We start from the raw sequence: 16,897 nt of genomic DNA on the forward strand, positions 1-16,897 counted from the left end.
TATCAATCCCTCTTTAATCTGACAAGATCCAGAGCAACAAACCCCCTTAAGAAGTCGCCTAATTAGTAAATAATGTCCAACTGTGTGTGATTTAATTTCACTGCGAGTCCAGCTGTTCTCCGAAGGCCTCAGATGTGCGTTAGAGAAGGTTATTGAACGAGCAGCATCATCAAGACCCAAGGGACACGGAGGACAGGTCAGTGAGAACGCTGTGGAGGGGTTTAAAGCGCTGGCTAACCTGCTTCTAAAAATAAAATAAGCATGCCAGAACCCTTCACACAAAATTGCCAAATGTATATCTGTCTTCACGTTGTCTTTCTATAACTTGAATAATAAATAAAACTGAACTACCAAATGATGGCTGTCCTCCTGAACTGACAGCAGCAGAAAAGGGGCCCATGGTATTCTTGGGGGGAGCTGCAAAGCTCAGGTGGGACACTCTGTTGCCATAACTATTAGATGTGCTATCCACAAATCAAATTCATGTGCTAGAATGGTCCAATCAAAATCTAGATCTAAACCTAAATACCACGGCTGTCCAGTCTGACCGAACCTGAGCAACTTCGCAATGATGGATGGGCTAAAATTTCTCCCTCTAGATGTCCAAAATGTGAAAAAAAGTGTATATATGCTCAAATCTCCTGTCTAATTTTCTCTTGTGAAATCTGAGAGATTAACACCTGTGATCAACCCCGAATACTTTTGCAAGGCAGTGCACGCTGGCATCGCTTCACTGTTCCAACACATGGAAAACCCTCAGAGCTTCCCATGGCCTGCAACAGTCAAGTTACTAATGAGTCTAAATCATGCTGGAGGAGAAGAGTGATTAGTATATCTGGGTAAGGTGATGGCTAGCAATCAGCGGCACGACACAGGAGGAGTTCATTAGTAGCGATGACCAATCTCAGATCTACTCTAGAAGAGACGATAGCTGTTAAGTATGTACTGAAGAGAGAGTGCGATGTTTAGCCGGGACAGGTGAGGAGTAACTGGGAGTGAGGGTGACACGCGACGCGATCGCGTCACACGGGGTAAGACCTGCAGGTGAGAGCCGGCCGGTTTAAAACACCGGTCTGCAGAAACAGTCGTTTGCATTGAATCCAATATGATTGTGACTGCTATAAACCCGCCGTGGAAAGGAAGGCTCGCTCTTTCTACAGTACAGCATGGATGGGAACTGCTCAGAGTCTACAGGAAGTAGAGAGGTGAAGGAAAAGACGGGAAGATATAGGCCGTCCAGGTGGCGGTAGGTGGGGTTCTAGGGCCGGGATTGTACTACCTGGATCAGGCATTGTTCCACATGTCTACTCATCTCCTCCTCGCTCCCAGCCAATGGGGCGCTGCACAGCGGACATACCTGCCCCCCCTCCTCAGGCTTCCTCCTCTTCATCTTGCCTATACGAGCTGGAGCGGAAGGACAAGAGAGAAAGAAAAAAAAAAACATTTAGAAATCAGTGTATTTGTGCTGGAAAAGCCCTTAACCTCTGTTCTCCAGCCTTCATTAAAGATGGCCGACCATCCCCAGGAAACAGTCAGAGAAACAGCTGGATGTCCCACCCTGAACCCTTCCCACTCCGCTTCGCTACATCGGCGCCTCTGCTCTCTTCCTTTTTGTTTCTCCCTTCTTCCCTCGCCTTCCCTGCTGTCACGGCACCCCGGCACCTCCACCCCGCCCAGCCCAGCCACCCACCCACACATTTAATTAGAAATTTAACAGGGCTGAACAGCCGTCGTTGAACCCTGAGTCTCTGTCGTTTTTTCTTAACTGCAAATGGCGCACGGGGACATTAATTTTTAGCTGTCTGGGAAAGAAAAGGAGGCCAAGAGGGACCGCGGCAACGGACAGAGGGAGGAGAAGAAGAAGAGGAGGACACAAGGCAGCGTGCCATAACCGCGGGGCAAGAACACGGAGGGAGCGGAGGAAGATCGGGGCCTCAGCGCCGTTTCTCCCCCTGACACTAATCGAGAGAAGCGCTGCTTGAAGAGAAGGGGGGAAAAGACTGCTAATTGTGCACGGCACCAACTCTCAAAGCGCCCAAACGGACAGAATTCATCACAGTGCCAGATTAAAACGGTGCCTTGCAACACAACTTTTAGTTCTACGCCATGTCCCGTTGTTGGAATCATCGAATTTCTTTGGGATTTTAGATGACAGACCAACACAATGTAGCACATAAGGTGAAGTGAAACGGAAAGAAAACACGGTTTTCAGCTTTTGATCTGAAAAGTGTGGCGTACGTCTCTGCTGACCGTCAGATTGGACTGTGAGCATCTGAACATCCGGATTCTTACCGAGGCTTCAGGTCTGGACTTGGACAAAGCCATTCTATAACACATGAATGTTATCATCTAAACTCACTGTCATACGCGTTTTATCTGCGGCTCTGATCCCGCGCACCCCAATCAGCTGACTGCATTACTCCCACAGCAGCCATCAAGGGCTGCAGAGACCTCTTCATCACCACTTTGTTTAAGTCAGGTGTGCAGAGGCAGGGAAACACCTATAGCAGTCAGAACAGTGGGTCCTCAGGACCTGAACTGAAAACCACTGAACCCCAGCGGTCCTCGAGGTTCGGTGTCCTGGAACTTTTAGTCGTGTCCCCGGTGGAACAAATGGCTGAATAACTTCCCCAGGATGCAGTCGAGCTCTCCAGAGTCCTGCTAACCTGATGATTTGACCCGGGGGATGTTGAGCAGAGGAACACATAAAAGTTGACGGACGCCGGCCCTCGAGGACCACTGATCTCGGCTGTTCCATTGCAGCTCTGGCTGTACGCCTGAGGTTGTTGGTTGTGTTGAAAGGTTGCCGTCTTTTAAGGTTCTCTGTGTCCTCTACATTGCTTGAGACAGACTGCAGATAAGACCCTGTAGAACCTTATTTCAATGATTGATTCAACGATTGATTCAACTGAACCCTCCGTGGATCTCTGCAGCTCCTCCAGAGCCAACATGGCTCTCTTGGCAGCTTTGCTGTCGGTGTACGCGGACAGAAAGGTCCCAGTAGGTTTGCAGAGAGTTCCGGATATTATTTTAGAACCTAACCCTGCTTTGGACTTTCTTGATCTTTAAACGTTACCCCTGACCTGTCCGCTTTGTTTCTTGATCTTGGTTTTGTTTGTTCTTCTAAGTCCTCTAAAACACCCAAGAGGTTTTTTACACAACAACTCTGCGTTCTATTGGGATCAAATTGCACAAAGCTAAACTCCACAAACAAACTGGATAACATTCGGAAGAAAATCCGTTGCACTGGACCTCATTTAGGGGTATCAGAGTCAAGGGGTGTAAATACAAATGCAGGCCACACTTTTCAGATTTTTGTTAGAAAACGCTTCATAATTGTGTTGGTTTGTCTCGTGCAATTTCAACAAGCATGAAAGGTTGTGGCTGTAGGACAAGACGTAAACATAAGCGATATGAATGCCTTCCTCAAGCAGTTTTCAGGAAGCCTTTACTTGCTACTAGCTACACACTGAAATTAGTTCCTCATTCCCATGGAGACATCTATGCTGAAAAGGTAAACTGAAAGTGTGGTTTTATTTTTTTTCTAAAATAGATGCCTGATTTTAGTTTAAAAACAAAAAATAAGCACTTTTTTTGGTCCCAAGTAGAACCGATCAAGCACAGAAAAGAAAATGCAAAGTCCATAAGTGGCAGCTATGATGTCATCTGGCCCGTCAGATCATAATCAGTACTATAATATTAAGATATCACTAAAAATGAAAGCACCCATCTGTCGGATAAAAGTCGTAATGTAGCCATTTTTATTCTAAAAATGTGTTCTTTGAGATTTTGCAGATCTGTTGAAGAGGTCATTTACTGTCGTTTCCACTCAACTCGTCCCCATTTAGCTTCCAGCACTAACCATAGGATTTGTTTATTTTACAAACCTTTTAATGAATCCAAAACACAAACAACACGGTTTTTTTTTTTTAAATATGCTTTATGCTTATTAAACATGTAAAAGAGCTGCAATGATATGTGTACATACCATTCAATCTCGTTTGCCTGTTTGCCCGAACTCGTAAAAATGTCTGCAAGCAGAAGAAGAGAAAGGAGAGGGGGGAAATATTCATTAGATGCTCAGTTGACAGTACGCAGCGTTTACAGATGCACACCCCGCTGCTCTGGACGGGATTGCTTCGGATACTTTTCGGGGAGCTTTATCAACACAGGCAGTGTAAACAGTTCCACCTACTTCTCTCTTGTTTTCCACCTCCTCCATGACTCTCTGCCCCCCCTGTCTAAAACTCGCTGCTGCACACAGCTCAGGTCTGCCGCCAGATAATCTACATCACAGCAAACTGAACGCCCTGGCTACAAATTCCTGCGGATGGAAAAGGATTGAAAGTGGCGCCCGAGTCGGCTTGTAGATCTAATGTCCGACGCCATGTTGGCTTGTTGTGATCATGTGACCGCCGGGGAAACGGAAGTGGGTAGACGCTGGTTGTTGTTTCGCCTCTCGGCCACTAGGGGGAAGCAGTGGGTTTCAAACCAATGCTCCGAGTTCCTGTATATAGACTTTATTATTGTCAGTGGATAGTTAGGTTGTGTTTTACGACTGTTAACGTTATTCGTTGAACAGACTGTCTAAAAAAAAGAGTAATTACCCTAAAATAGGTTTATATAGTTAATCTTGATTGTTGTTTAGTGCTTTTATTGTGGTTCTTTAAAAAAAAAAAAATTGTGTCACCATTTTCATTCCAAATGGCTACCTTATGGTTTACATTTAACAATTTGGTTTTCTAACTATTTCAATTACGAAGGTGTATCCCTGCAAAACGTAAATAGAGTATGACAAGCATCAGTTTGCACAAAGTTTGCCCACATTCGTTGCTTTGAAAAAATAGTAGATCTTGAATTTTTTCATGTAGCAATCACAAATGCCTATGCATTTTTGGGGTTTATAACTGTAAAGTAACAAGGGAAGACTACATGGATTAGATTTTTTTTTTCACCCTCCACACACTCAAAGGGAAAAAAAAATAAAGAAAAAAAAATTGTTTAGTCTATCCCCCCTCTGATAAACACACTTAGCTCCAATTAAATCCACAAGAGTTTTGAGAGATCAAGGCTGATTTTATGTTATTGTTTTATTGTTTTATAAGTAGCTAAAGCTCAGTAATATTGCATGGGTGGCATCCATGAGCATCAATTTTTAAGTTTTGCAACAGATTCCCCAGTTTGATTAAGGTCTAAGCTTTACTGAGCCATTATGACATGTAAATGGAACTTGTTATGATTTTCTTTCAGCAGTGGCTTTCTTCTTGCTATCCTTCTATAAAGGCCAGATATCTGGAGTGCATTATTAATCTTTGCCCTGCCAACAGACACCCTCATCTTTGGGTATGAAACACCCACAGCTACAAAGGTATAAAAAAAGACACCTATGCATTCTGCCCCGTCTTTCCTGTTTTTTTCCCCGTCATCTGTTGTGTTTTGGGCCGGCTGGCTGTTTGCCACCCTCGGCTCTGATTCCACCACACAGCTAATTAGTGTGAGCAGCTACAACTGTCTCTCTCCTGATTATCTGCATTTATTCCACCTGTGATCCTGTCTACATATACCTGCCTCTCATGGCTAGTCTCTGCCAGATTGCTGGAACCCTTTGTTATGAGAGATGTACAGGTTTCTTTGCCTGCCAACCCTGTTTCCTCACTGAGTTTTTCGTCTCTGGAATTTTCATGTTCTCGCCTTGCCTTGCTCGGACTCCTCATCAGCTCTCTGACTTTTCTGGACACAACCTGGACTTTTTCATGACCTTGATTCCCTGCCAAGCTCTTTGGACCTGTCAGCCATCTCCTGCCTTCCTTCATCATGTATGAACCCTGCCTGCTTCTGGACCTGATCTCTGCCTTCAACCCTTTTGTCCTGCCTGCACCGGGTTTAGTTTATTTATTTAATAAATCTTTTAAAATGCAACACCGTGTCTGGCTGAATATCTGCTTCTCTGCATATTACAGTCTGAGCAAAATTTATAAACTTGTGTCGCTACTAATTGTTCGTCCCACAGCTATTAATGTAAAGGCTCTATTGGCATCCAAAAGCTTCTGGCTAGATTGGCTGGAGTATAATGATGTTGATGATATAATGATGCAAATGTTTATTTTGATAAGATGTGCTGGAAGCTGGTTGTTAATGGTGCATTCCATCTGCAGTCGGGACTCGGAAATCCCTGCTTCCGATTCGAAAAATCAACTGTAACGGCTGCTATAGGGAGACTTTTCCCTCAGACAGTTAGAGGATTTTTTTTAGACTCTGCCGATTGTCTGATCCAACAGTAAGCTATGCTAAAACATGTTTACAATACACAGGTGCAAGAGTGTGTCTAAAATCAGTGTTTACTTGTAGTGGCTGCAAATCTGAACCGAACAAAGTAAAAGTGGTGTTTGCATGTGGAAAAATACAGCTTTAAATGATGTTTAGAAGAGACACTATGGACCAAAAGAACAGCTTTCCTGGCCATCGCCACATTGTAATCCTCCTTTTGTTTTTATTTTAGTTTTTTGTTTGGTTTTTACCTGGGATTGCCACATTCCCAGCTTCTATTTTCTACTTCCAAGACAAATGACGTGCATTATGTGACGACTAAACAGCAATGTACCCTCAAAATGTGTCCCACAGTGAACATGGAGCCAATGCATTTTGTTAAACACAAGAGGTCAAAGAATAGGCTATACCCTGTTATTTATACTACCTCTTTAAGCTTATCCAAAATATTGATTTTACTACTGTATGTGACATTGTGTCGTTTTTCTTTTTTTACAAAGTGTAACATATGCAGTTTAACTATTATAATATGTACGCCTGTCAAGGGCACATAGTCCTTTGCTGGCTAGAGGCAGCAGAAACTGTAGGAAGTTTCTGAAGATTGTACTTGAGTAAATGTACTATTCGTCACTGGCAGTAGTGAAATAAATTATTAATCATTTGTGGGGTGTTTTTGTGGGCATATCTGGAACATTTATGGTGCAAGCTAGTTCAGGTTGCCTGAGGTGAATTACCTGCATCATTAAAAATAACGGCCCTTAGCAATAAATGTACAGTATTATGAAATTAATTGAGGTCAGATTCATTTGGCCTATCCACCTCTGTCTTTTGCAGAATGTATGCCTCAGTTCTGCTGGGATCCCACCTAAAGCGCTGTATGTGGTATGCTGACTAAAGCATTTCCTCTTACAGTTATGGATACTCTCTCTTTGATAACGCAATGGCACCGGTATTGTCAGCCCACGTACTATTGGTGGACACCGTTGACCAGCAATACCTTCACCTTCCCCTCGCTGATCCTTTTCTCCCTCTTCATTATCTGAGTTATTGGCCCACTGGCTGTGCATCACCAGCACAACCATATCATTATGATACACTCACTGAACGACTGAGAATAGGTCAGGTTTTCAGGAAGCGCGAGAAAGCAGAGAGCACTCAGACCTGACTGAAAAAGAGGAGGTGGTGAAGCCTTCCATTATGCTTCATTTCAAGGTGTTAAAATAAGTCACCATCGACCTAATCATTTGTATAATATAAGGTGATTTCAGCAGTTTCACCAAATGAGAAAATCTCCTTTATTGCTTTAAGGTCTTTATGAGCTGTGTCATCCCAAACGCATGGACGTAACGTCTGCATGGACTTAATAGTTCTTATTTTATGGTGTTAAGGGGGAAACCCACTTAACCCAGAGATACATCACGGCCAGAAGAATTACCCGAACAAACTTTGATGAATAGAAGAGATAAAAGCAGTCAGGGTGACATCTTGAATTTAAGAAGATTAGTCTGTTACTCAACCTAACTGCTGAGAAGACATCAGAAACCCAAATTTCCTATAATATCCAGCTACATTGATACGTGTCACAATTACTTCAATGCATTATATGTTTAAATATTTTTTTCGGTACACTGTTAATGTGCCTTTCTAATTTAATTGCATTTTTGATATTTTATTTTAATGACAGCATATAATTTAGGTTTTTAAAATACAATTCAGAATATTTGGCCAGATTAAGAGATGTCTCAACTAAGAGCCAATCAAGAAGAAATGGAGTTCACTCATGAAGCTTAAAACAATATGCTCATAGAACGTTGCTTTAAAAAAAATAAAACATAAACACTTAGCCTGAGCTGGATGGTTAATAAGAGAACAGAATAAATCATACAGATAAAAAAACAAAAGAATTTCTTTCAAATATTTCTGATATTTTATGTTGAAGGAAGTGAACAGAAAAGTATAACTTCAACTGTGATTGCCTCGAGTGGTGTGGATGTGTCTGTGTTTGTGTGACCTGATATCTGTCGGAGTGGTGGGCATCCTCAGATGACAGTGGTGACACCACCGGAGACTCTCCCTCTCTCTTGATGTGCACTGACAATAGCATCGACTGCAGAGACAAAGAGAAAGAAAGGGGGAGGGATAAAGTCATCTTCTATGCAGACGATCTTGTCATGTTGTCACCTTCAGAGAAATGGCTACACTAGAACAAGAGTGGCCAAACAGTTCAGCGTCAAGAGCCAGAATGAAATCCAGCGGCATTGCAAAGAGCCGCACAAAAAAATCTCCACACGTTTTTTTAACCTTGTAACATAAATCTAAACAGTTTTTAAGATGTTAAAATATGACCTTCTTATACCCGTGATGATTTCTTGAAAACAGAAATATCTGAGGCCACAAAATGTCATCAGAATCATATAGTGCAGAGCAATAGTAGAATAGATTGACATGACATCATGACATGACAATGTGTCTGCATTGATGTGGACCAAAAGTGTATCTAAAAACAAAAACATAACATTTCTGTGAGACTCATGAGATTCTGACATAGCTTAGCATCAGTAGAAGAGCACATAGTTTTAAGTTAAAATATATTATGCTTGAAGGGCGTACAAAATTCTTGAATGAGTACATACAGTATGCCTCAGCTTTGGTTGATTTGTTTTCAAATAGAATGTTCTGATACGCACCAGCACCAACACTGTTGTGCATTGTATAAAAGACAAACTCATGAGGGTATCATTGGGTGCTAAATATGCACAAACCAATTACTGAAAGAGTAAACAGCTGTTTGCATAACACAGACGGCACTGAAAAAAGTCCTGTCAGCTAAAAGATGGTGGTAATGCTTGAAACATAAAAGACAAGTTGCTGGATTTACAAAGGAAACTGGTTCACACAGATGCTTCAGATACAGAGGTCAAAGACCTAAAAATAAATGAACTCTGTAAAGAAGCAACATCTGTATCACAAAACTTAGCTTATTTTGTTGCACTGCACCCTGAGTGGTCAATGCTCTGCCTAGGCAGTGTGACGGTCAATTGACTTGAAGGTTTCAATTAAGGAAAGATAAATTAATGCTTGAATAAGTGTACAGTTTGAATAGATTTTAAAGTGTCCATTGATTTAAAAGCACCATATGCTGTTGTAGTAAAAAAAAGGAACGCAAAGGTAAAGATCCAAGAAGAGAAATGGTTTAAAGCATCAGATTATGTGTTAAAACTGATGAGAAAGAAACCATGCATGTGTAATGCATGATTACAACTTAATGCAAAAATGCAGTTAAATCTAAAATGTGAGCTATTTATATGCATTATGAAAAGTCACTGTTAATTTATGTATCACCAAGATCTATTAGAGAAAATATTTAGAATAATTACTCGCCTCAGCTGCTAGTGGCGACACGTCACCGATGATGACTGTAACCTGCCTGACTTTGTCTATAAAACCCTTTCCTCTGATTAGACCTAATGTTTATGGGACGTTAAGAGGAGTTGGGGAAGAAAGAGCGATTGCAAAGTGAGGAAGCCCTTAGAGAGAGCAGAAGGAAGTGGTGGCAGGAGAGAGGGTAAACATCTGACATTACAGGACACTGACTGTCCATAAATCTGTCCTGCAACACTTTGTGCCGCTCACTCTTGCAAACATACACATATACAAGAGTTTCCTCCTCTAACCCCCTCGCTGTGACAAAGACAGTCAGGGGACTCTTACGAATGACTGAATAGCAATGCTGGTAAGAGGAAGATGGGGACGTGAGAGAACAGGAGAGGAAAAGAAAGGTAATATCTCTCTTTTACAACACTCAGGCCTCTCTCTCTCTCTCTCTCTCTCTCTCTCTCTCTCTCTCTGTACTTGTATTTTCATTTGTGCCTATGCGGCTGCTTTCGTTTTACAAGGCAGCTGTGAAATATTTGTATTTACAGTCGTCTCCTATTAATCAAGTGGAAAGGGGCAGAGCAGAGGCTTAAGTGCTCGACAGCAGTAATCTAATAATAATATGTGAGAAATGACCAACCACCAGTCCTGCCACAGTAAATTGGACATTATGCATGGTGCTTTTCTGCCTCTGAGTTTGTGTGTGTGTGTGTGTGTGTGTGTGTGTGTGTGTGTGTGTGTGTGTGGGTCTGATCTTTCTTCTTTTTTTTTTTTACAGGTTTAAAAAGGTCAGGAATCTTTTACCTGGGGGCGATCAAGGAATATATTTAAGTTTTATCATTAGAATATGACATTTAATGGTAATCTACAAAGAGGTTATAAATGAAGGTCTCTCTCCAAATCTGGTCTTTAAAAAGCACTAATTAAATCAACATGCAAAGCGATCAGTACAAAAACAGTAGCATTTAAAACCCACTAGGTTAGCCACTATATTTGCGACTTCCGCTATATCTGAACAGGGCTCTTTAGGATGCTGAAATTACATTTCCCTCCAAAGACTACTTTGCAAGTATAGCTGAAACAGACATAAGGAGGTGTTGTAGGGTTAATCCTGGGTGTAAAACGGGTGGGTGGTGCATAGCAGCCGGGGGAGAACAACAACAAGCCCATATGCTTCAGACTGGCCCTCTTCATTCTCCTTGGCCTGCCACAGAATACTAAACAACAGCAGTGAGATGCACAGTCACGGCTGCAGAGGAGGGCCAGCGCTCACCCCTCAACCCTCCTCCGCTTGCCTTACTCGAGTACAAGCCCACACGCACCGCCATGAGCGCTCCTTTAAGCCCAGGTCAGCACCTTCTGCCCAAAGCGTTGGGGCTGAAAAAAAAAAACCCACTGATTTATTCAGGATCCCTGGTGGATTCATGTGCGAGTCAAAGGCTCTTTGCCTCACAGTGTTCGACTTTCACCTGAGCTGTGATTAGACGTAGAAAGCAAACATTGAAATGATTGTTCAGTTTTGGCCTTTCAGAAAAGTCACCAAATATCTTTGTTCATATATTAAGTTAAAATCTGATGTATGGGGACTTCCTACAATCCGTTCAGCTTGGTACTTCACATTTATGCTTTGCAAAAGTATTCATGCGTTTTACATTTTTTCACACTTAGTTGCACTACGGCCACAAACTTCAGTGTATTTTATTGGAAGCTTGTGTGACCAACACAAACAGCTACATGATTGCAGAGTGGAATGAAGATGACCCAATACCTCTATTTTTATTGTTTTGTGTTTTGTTTTTTTTGAGTGGGGGTTTGGAGGTGGGAGGTCTTCCAGCTTTGTACATCCAGTCACTTACTTTTTAAAACAGCTTAAGCTCAGTTAGAGTGTTTGATGGAAACCATTCAACTGAGGTTCTGATTCTACGTTTATCATTACTGGAGGAACCTCCTCCGGAGTTTCGAGTCTTTCAAGAGGATTTCCTCCAGGATTACCTTTTTAGCTCCAACCTTCCTACCGTAAACCCTGCATCTGTCGATCTTCCCTGTCCCTGCTGGAAAACTGTTTCCCACAGTATGATGCTGCTGTGTTCAAGAGTATGTGTTTTTGTCTAATCGGACCAGAGCACTTTTAAAGGCCTGTTGTGTCATCTTCATGGCTCATAGAACATTTTTATCAGGACTTCTTATGGCTTTTTTTGAACGAAAGCATTCTTCTTGACCATGTTCAATGAAGGCCAATACTGGGAGTGCATGTCTAATAGAATAACACCGCCTCCCATCTGAGCTGTGAAGATCTGCAGACCCATCTGAAGCCTTCACAGCTGTATATTCTCATTTGTTTATTGTGTTATTTAAATATCCTGAAATTATACTCAGATTAAATTACACAGAGGTGGGACATCTTCTGAAGGCCGTTTGTTACACTGGGTTTATTTAGGGCTGTCACAGTAAAAGTGGGCTGAATATATATGCACACCACACTTTTCAGATTTTCATCTGAAAAAAAAAAAAAAAAATCACACTCATGCACAACTTTGTGTTGGTCTATTTGATAAAATCATATTAAAATACACTGAAGTGTGTGGTTGTACTGTGACAAAATGTGAAAAGAGTCACAGGTTCCCAGACACCAGTAATCATTTCTAACTCCTACAATATTGTTTAAAACTATTTCTGTCTGGCAGTGTTGAGTTCAGAAAACACTGTTTAATAGTGTTCCACTTGTGATTGGTCAGCTCTGTGCAAGTCTGTGGGAGTGAAATATAAGAAAATATGTGCATCTAAGTTACCTACAGGTCGTTCCCATGATGTTATTTTTGGAACAAGTAATTTACATGCACCTGAAATAAAGACACTGTTCTTAAAAGATGAACCTGTTCTTACCTTAGGAGTTCCGGGAGTGGCTACACCATCCTTGGACGAGGGGTTCTTACTGCAGTGAGGAAACAGGACAAGACGGAAATTAGGGAAGATTCATAAGATAATGTGGTGCAGAGCTGAGTCTGAGCACATATTGCGAGCTTGTTCAGCTGCGTCCCTGGACAAAACAAGCAATATCTGTACATTTTCAGCACATTGGGGAGCTATTTACTGGATTCTTGTAAATGCCTTTGCTTGCATTTACCCGGCACTCTCCGTTTCCCCTTGACCCTTTGTTCGTCCATCGCGTGTGTTCTAAAAAGCGATGCATTCTTCAGCTCACTATGCTTAGATATGAGCACAGAAACATTTGTGGAGGCGGGAAACAACAGAATTTGTCAGTGCTGCCAAACTGCGTTCACTGGGAGTCTGAAATATGTTGAAGACCATAATTTGGCTCACCCCAGCTGGAAACAAGTGAGACGGCTAAGATTGGATACGAAGGATGGGAAGTCAAAACGAATAAAATTGACAGTATTGTGCTTTACTCTGCCAACAAACCAACCAGACATGTAACATTTCTTCTTGTTACTCCGTTCTGATGGCTTTTTCTGATGCGCTCATGGCCAATTGATCCACACTTCCTTGGTTCTATTTCCCCCCTTTTTTTTTTTTTTTTGAGTCTGCGCCACTCTCCTTCGCTTTCTTTCGCTCAAACACAGAGATAAATTTCTCCGAGCCTCATGAAGCGTTGCAACAGGCTTGACATTGACACAGCGAGGCAGGGTTGTCATGTTTGCTTTGAGACCCTCTTAGCAGTCCAGACCCTCGGACACGCTCGCACAGGCGCAGTCACTCACTCATACGCGCACAGACTAACAGGCAGTGGCAGATCCAGGAAGGAACAGTGCCCAAAACTGAATTGAGCGCAACCTCTAATCTGACAGCATGCCCTGGTAGACAAGGGATTTCATTTTTCAACGGCTGAATGGGTGGGTAATAAAAATAAGAGGCTTTATTTATGTGTTACTTATCTGAGGGAAGATTTTAAAAACTGGTCTACAAGAAGGACAGACCAGTAGAACATCGATCCCTGAAAAAGTAAACAATGTGCTTTATTTCATTTTTAACACGCAGTTGAAACCAGACATTTACATACACTCTATATAATGTATATAACCTTTTTTTCCCCCCCTCACTCTAAAACATTAAATCAGACTAAACCTTTCTGGTTTTAGGTTCGGTTAATATGTCTTAGAATTTAATATGTTATAGAATTTGCTTTTAAACTGTATACTTTGGTTCAAGTTGTTTGGCCGTTCTTCTAACAATGGTTTGCTGGAGTTTTGGTCCATTCCTCCTGACAGAACCAATACAACTAAGTCCGGTTAGTATGTCACCTTGTTCTCTCTAACATTTTCTCAGGTCACACATTTTATATGGGGACTAGATCATGGCTTTATGGTGAGCAATCTAAAACATTGACTTTAAGCTTTGTAAGACCCATTTGTGCCCAAGCTTTAACTTCCCAAGGGATGGCTTTAGATGTCGCTTCAATGTTTCGAAATAATGTTCCTTTCTCATAATGTCATCTATTTTGTGAAGACGAGCTCCCTGAAGTAAAAATCCCAGACCTAATGGTGCTGCCACTTCTGTCCTTCACACTTGTGATGGCATTCTCAGGCTTGCTTGCTTCCCTGTTTCTCTAAATGTAATGAAGGTCATTACGGCCAAAGACTTTAGTTCTAGCTTTATCAGACAACGTGACTTCATTTGCAAGCCGGATTTACAGTCATGGACAAAACTGTTGGTTCCCTCTCTGTTACTGTAATTAAAGAAAATCCCACAATGGTCACTGAAATAACTTGAAACTGACAAAAGTAATAATAAATAAAAATGCACTGAAAATTTCCTTTGAAATGTGGTACAACAGAATCATTTTAAAACAACAAATTAATGAAATAGGCCAGGACAAAACTGATTGGACGCCTAGAAAAGATTGAAAACAATTTGACCACAGGGACACGTTAAACTGAGGTGTGTCCTCTAATTAGCATTATAGAAGTCTTCAAGCTTGTACAAAAGCAATATTGGATTTTCATAGGTTCATTTTCTGTTTCTTGATTTATCTTTACTTTTGTCAGTTTGAAGTTATTTCAGTGACCATCGTGGGATGTTATTTGACTAACAGAGGGCTACCAACAATTTTGCCCATGACCGTATTTATTTATTGCTATTTCCTTCTGAAATAATGACTCGTTCTACACCGAGTAGCCCTTCAGGCTATGTTGGCAGAGAACTCTTTTCATTGTGGATAATCCCACTCCTTTAGTAGCTTTAGCCAGCATCCTCCAATGGTAGTTTGTGCCTGTATAGGGGTTGTTATGCACATTTTGCAAGACAAAACAAGTTATAGGAAGTAAAGGAAACTGGCTGAAAATCTAGAGTAACGACTATGGCCACACACTTACAAAAACTAACCCTATGTTACAAACTGTAGCAAATTAACATCCTATTACGCACATTTGTGAACACAATTTCAGTCTAACGTGTGCGTCCTTAGGTGTGCACCTGCGCCCGTGCATGTTTGTGCTGGCCCTCCCCTCCTGCAACAAAGAAAGCAAACGTGGGCCAACACTGCCAAGCTGCCATGTAATGCAGCCGAATCTTCCAACCTCCCCCTCTTCTTCGCACACACCACTCTTACTTTGTTCCTATCTCTGCCGCTCTCATCTCTCTGCCTCCCTCTCCCTCCGTCGCCCTTTTATTCATTACCTAGAACCTTTGCAGAGGCATCAACAATAACAGCTACCTCCACCTGCTTGTTGACAGTGTCAAACAGCGACAAGAGAGCGAGCGAGAGGGAGCGGGAGAGGGGACAGCGGTTGCATGCCTGCCGCGATGGGGGAAAATTGCCACATTGACAGAGAGGGTGATGGAGAGATGAAAGGAAAGTGGAAAAGGGGGGGAAATGCGAGGTGAAAGAAAGATGTGGCAAGGGAGGACGAGCGGGCAACACAAAGCGGGATGATGAAAGCAGACAGAAAACGAGAGAAAGAAAAAAAAAAAGAGGGAGTGATAGGAAAGTTGGCGCTTCCTCCTCTTACAGCTTTACACGTCTGCTCGCCTGGTTCTATGAATTTTTGATGGCGGGGGTTAGGGGGCCTGCAAAACTCCAGCTGGCTGCCACGTCAAAGAGAGGGAAGAAAGAAACACGGCGAAGCAGGAACCCGCCAAACAAGCCGCTGGAATTGATACAGTTTAAAATGTGTTTTGATAATGAGGTAAGCGTGAAGAGGGGAAGACAGGTGAGGGCATGGGGGTCCCTCTAACAACTACTTCTTCCAGCCCTTTGTCCAGTCCCACCACTTCAGACAGGGAGATTTTTTTTCTGCAGTCTGAACACGCAGCCAAAAACTACAAGACTATGAAGCAAGTACAAATCATCCTCTGGTGTGTTTAATAGGGACAAGCAAATCAGGGCGGTTAAATTAATCAAGTCGTTCTGTAGTGGGTAAAGCTGCCCCTCCTCTCCTGGTTAAATCTGGATACAGTGTCTTGCCAAAGTTGAACCGTTGCACATTTGTTAGAGTTGTAAAAAAAGTGTCGGGGGAATGAATACTTTTGCAAGGCACTGCAACCCGGCTTCGCCGCTCACTCCACTTAAAGGAGAAGCGCTTCCTTGGTGGGAACTTGTTGGCAACAAGGAGGTGGACTGGTGAAAGCACACTGAACTTAGGATACTGATTGCTTTTTGCCTTTTTGTGTCATCTGGCAGGGAGGTAGGGGTTTAGCTGTGTGGACGTAAATTGATTATGGAGAAGCAGGGAAAGGAAGGGGCCAGAGGTGGGAAAAGGAAGAGGAGGAGGGCGGGGGGGGATGATGGCGTATGTAAATAACTCAGAGCCACCGGACATGCACGGGGCATGATAGATTTCCATTTGCCAAACTCAACATCTGTGTGTGATTTCCATGTCTCCGCGCAGAAGTTGCGGCCCATGAACAAGTGACACGGCTCGCAGTCGCAAGAGAGGACAGGCTGGCAGCTGTAATCAAAACCCGCAGCCCGCCCATTTACATGCAGACAGAACGGGGGCAGGAGGAGAGGAACAAGCAGAAAACAAATAGTGACGCGCCGAAGAAGAGATATTAAGAGTCAAGCAGATGCAGCTCGTGCATGCAGCCCTTCCTCTCCGCAGCCATGGCTCTTTGATTCAGAAACCGCCGCGTGTCATTAAAGGCAGATTTACTACAAATTGGACCAAATTCCCACTGTCACTTTCAATGATGGCTGCCACCATGCAGAGAAGCCAGAGAGAGGAAGAGGCAGAAGGTGATTTAGCATAAGGTCAGATTTGTGATATAACACACATAAAACTCTCTATGCTGTTTTGTT

General features: G+C 42.5%; 1 protein-coding gene across 8 annotated transcripts in view; it reads right to left on the bottom strand.

The window, feature by feature from the left end:
* Positions 1-16,897, bottom strand: part of rnf220a (ring finger protein 220a) — a 193,576-nt gene that overhangs the window by 31,275 nt on the left and 145,404 nt on the right. For 4 of the 8 annotated variants that reach the window (XM_021323910.2, XM_021323911.2, XM_021323912.2 and 1 more), the window contains 4 exons: positions 12,526-12,574; positions 8,279-8,374; positions 3,989-4,031; positions 1,280-1,404 (listed from right to left, as the gene is read on the bottom strand). In XM_021323910.2, the coding sequence (XP_021179585.1) occupies positions 1,280-1,404; positions 3,989-4,031; positions 8,279-8,374; positions 12,526-12,574 (313 nt within the window). Of the gene's footprint in view, positions 1-1,279; positions 1,405-3,988; positions 4,032-4,195; positions 4,420-8,278; positions 8,375-12,525; positions 12,575-16,897 lie in introns of those variants that run through there. The other 4 variants (XM_036138031.1, XM_036138032.1, XM_036138033.1 and 1 more) reach the window with 2 other exon arrangements.

This window comes from Fundulus heteroclitus, chromosome 6 (assembly GCF_011125445.2).
Source record: "Fundulus heteroclitus isolate FHET01 chromosome 6, MU-UCD_Fhet_4.1, whole genome shotgun sequence".
NCBI classification, from domain to species: domain Eukaryota; kingdom Metazoa; phylum Chordata; class Actinopteri; order Cyprinodontiformes; family Fundulidae; genus Fundulus; species Fundulus heteroclitus.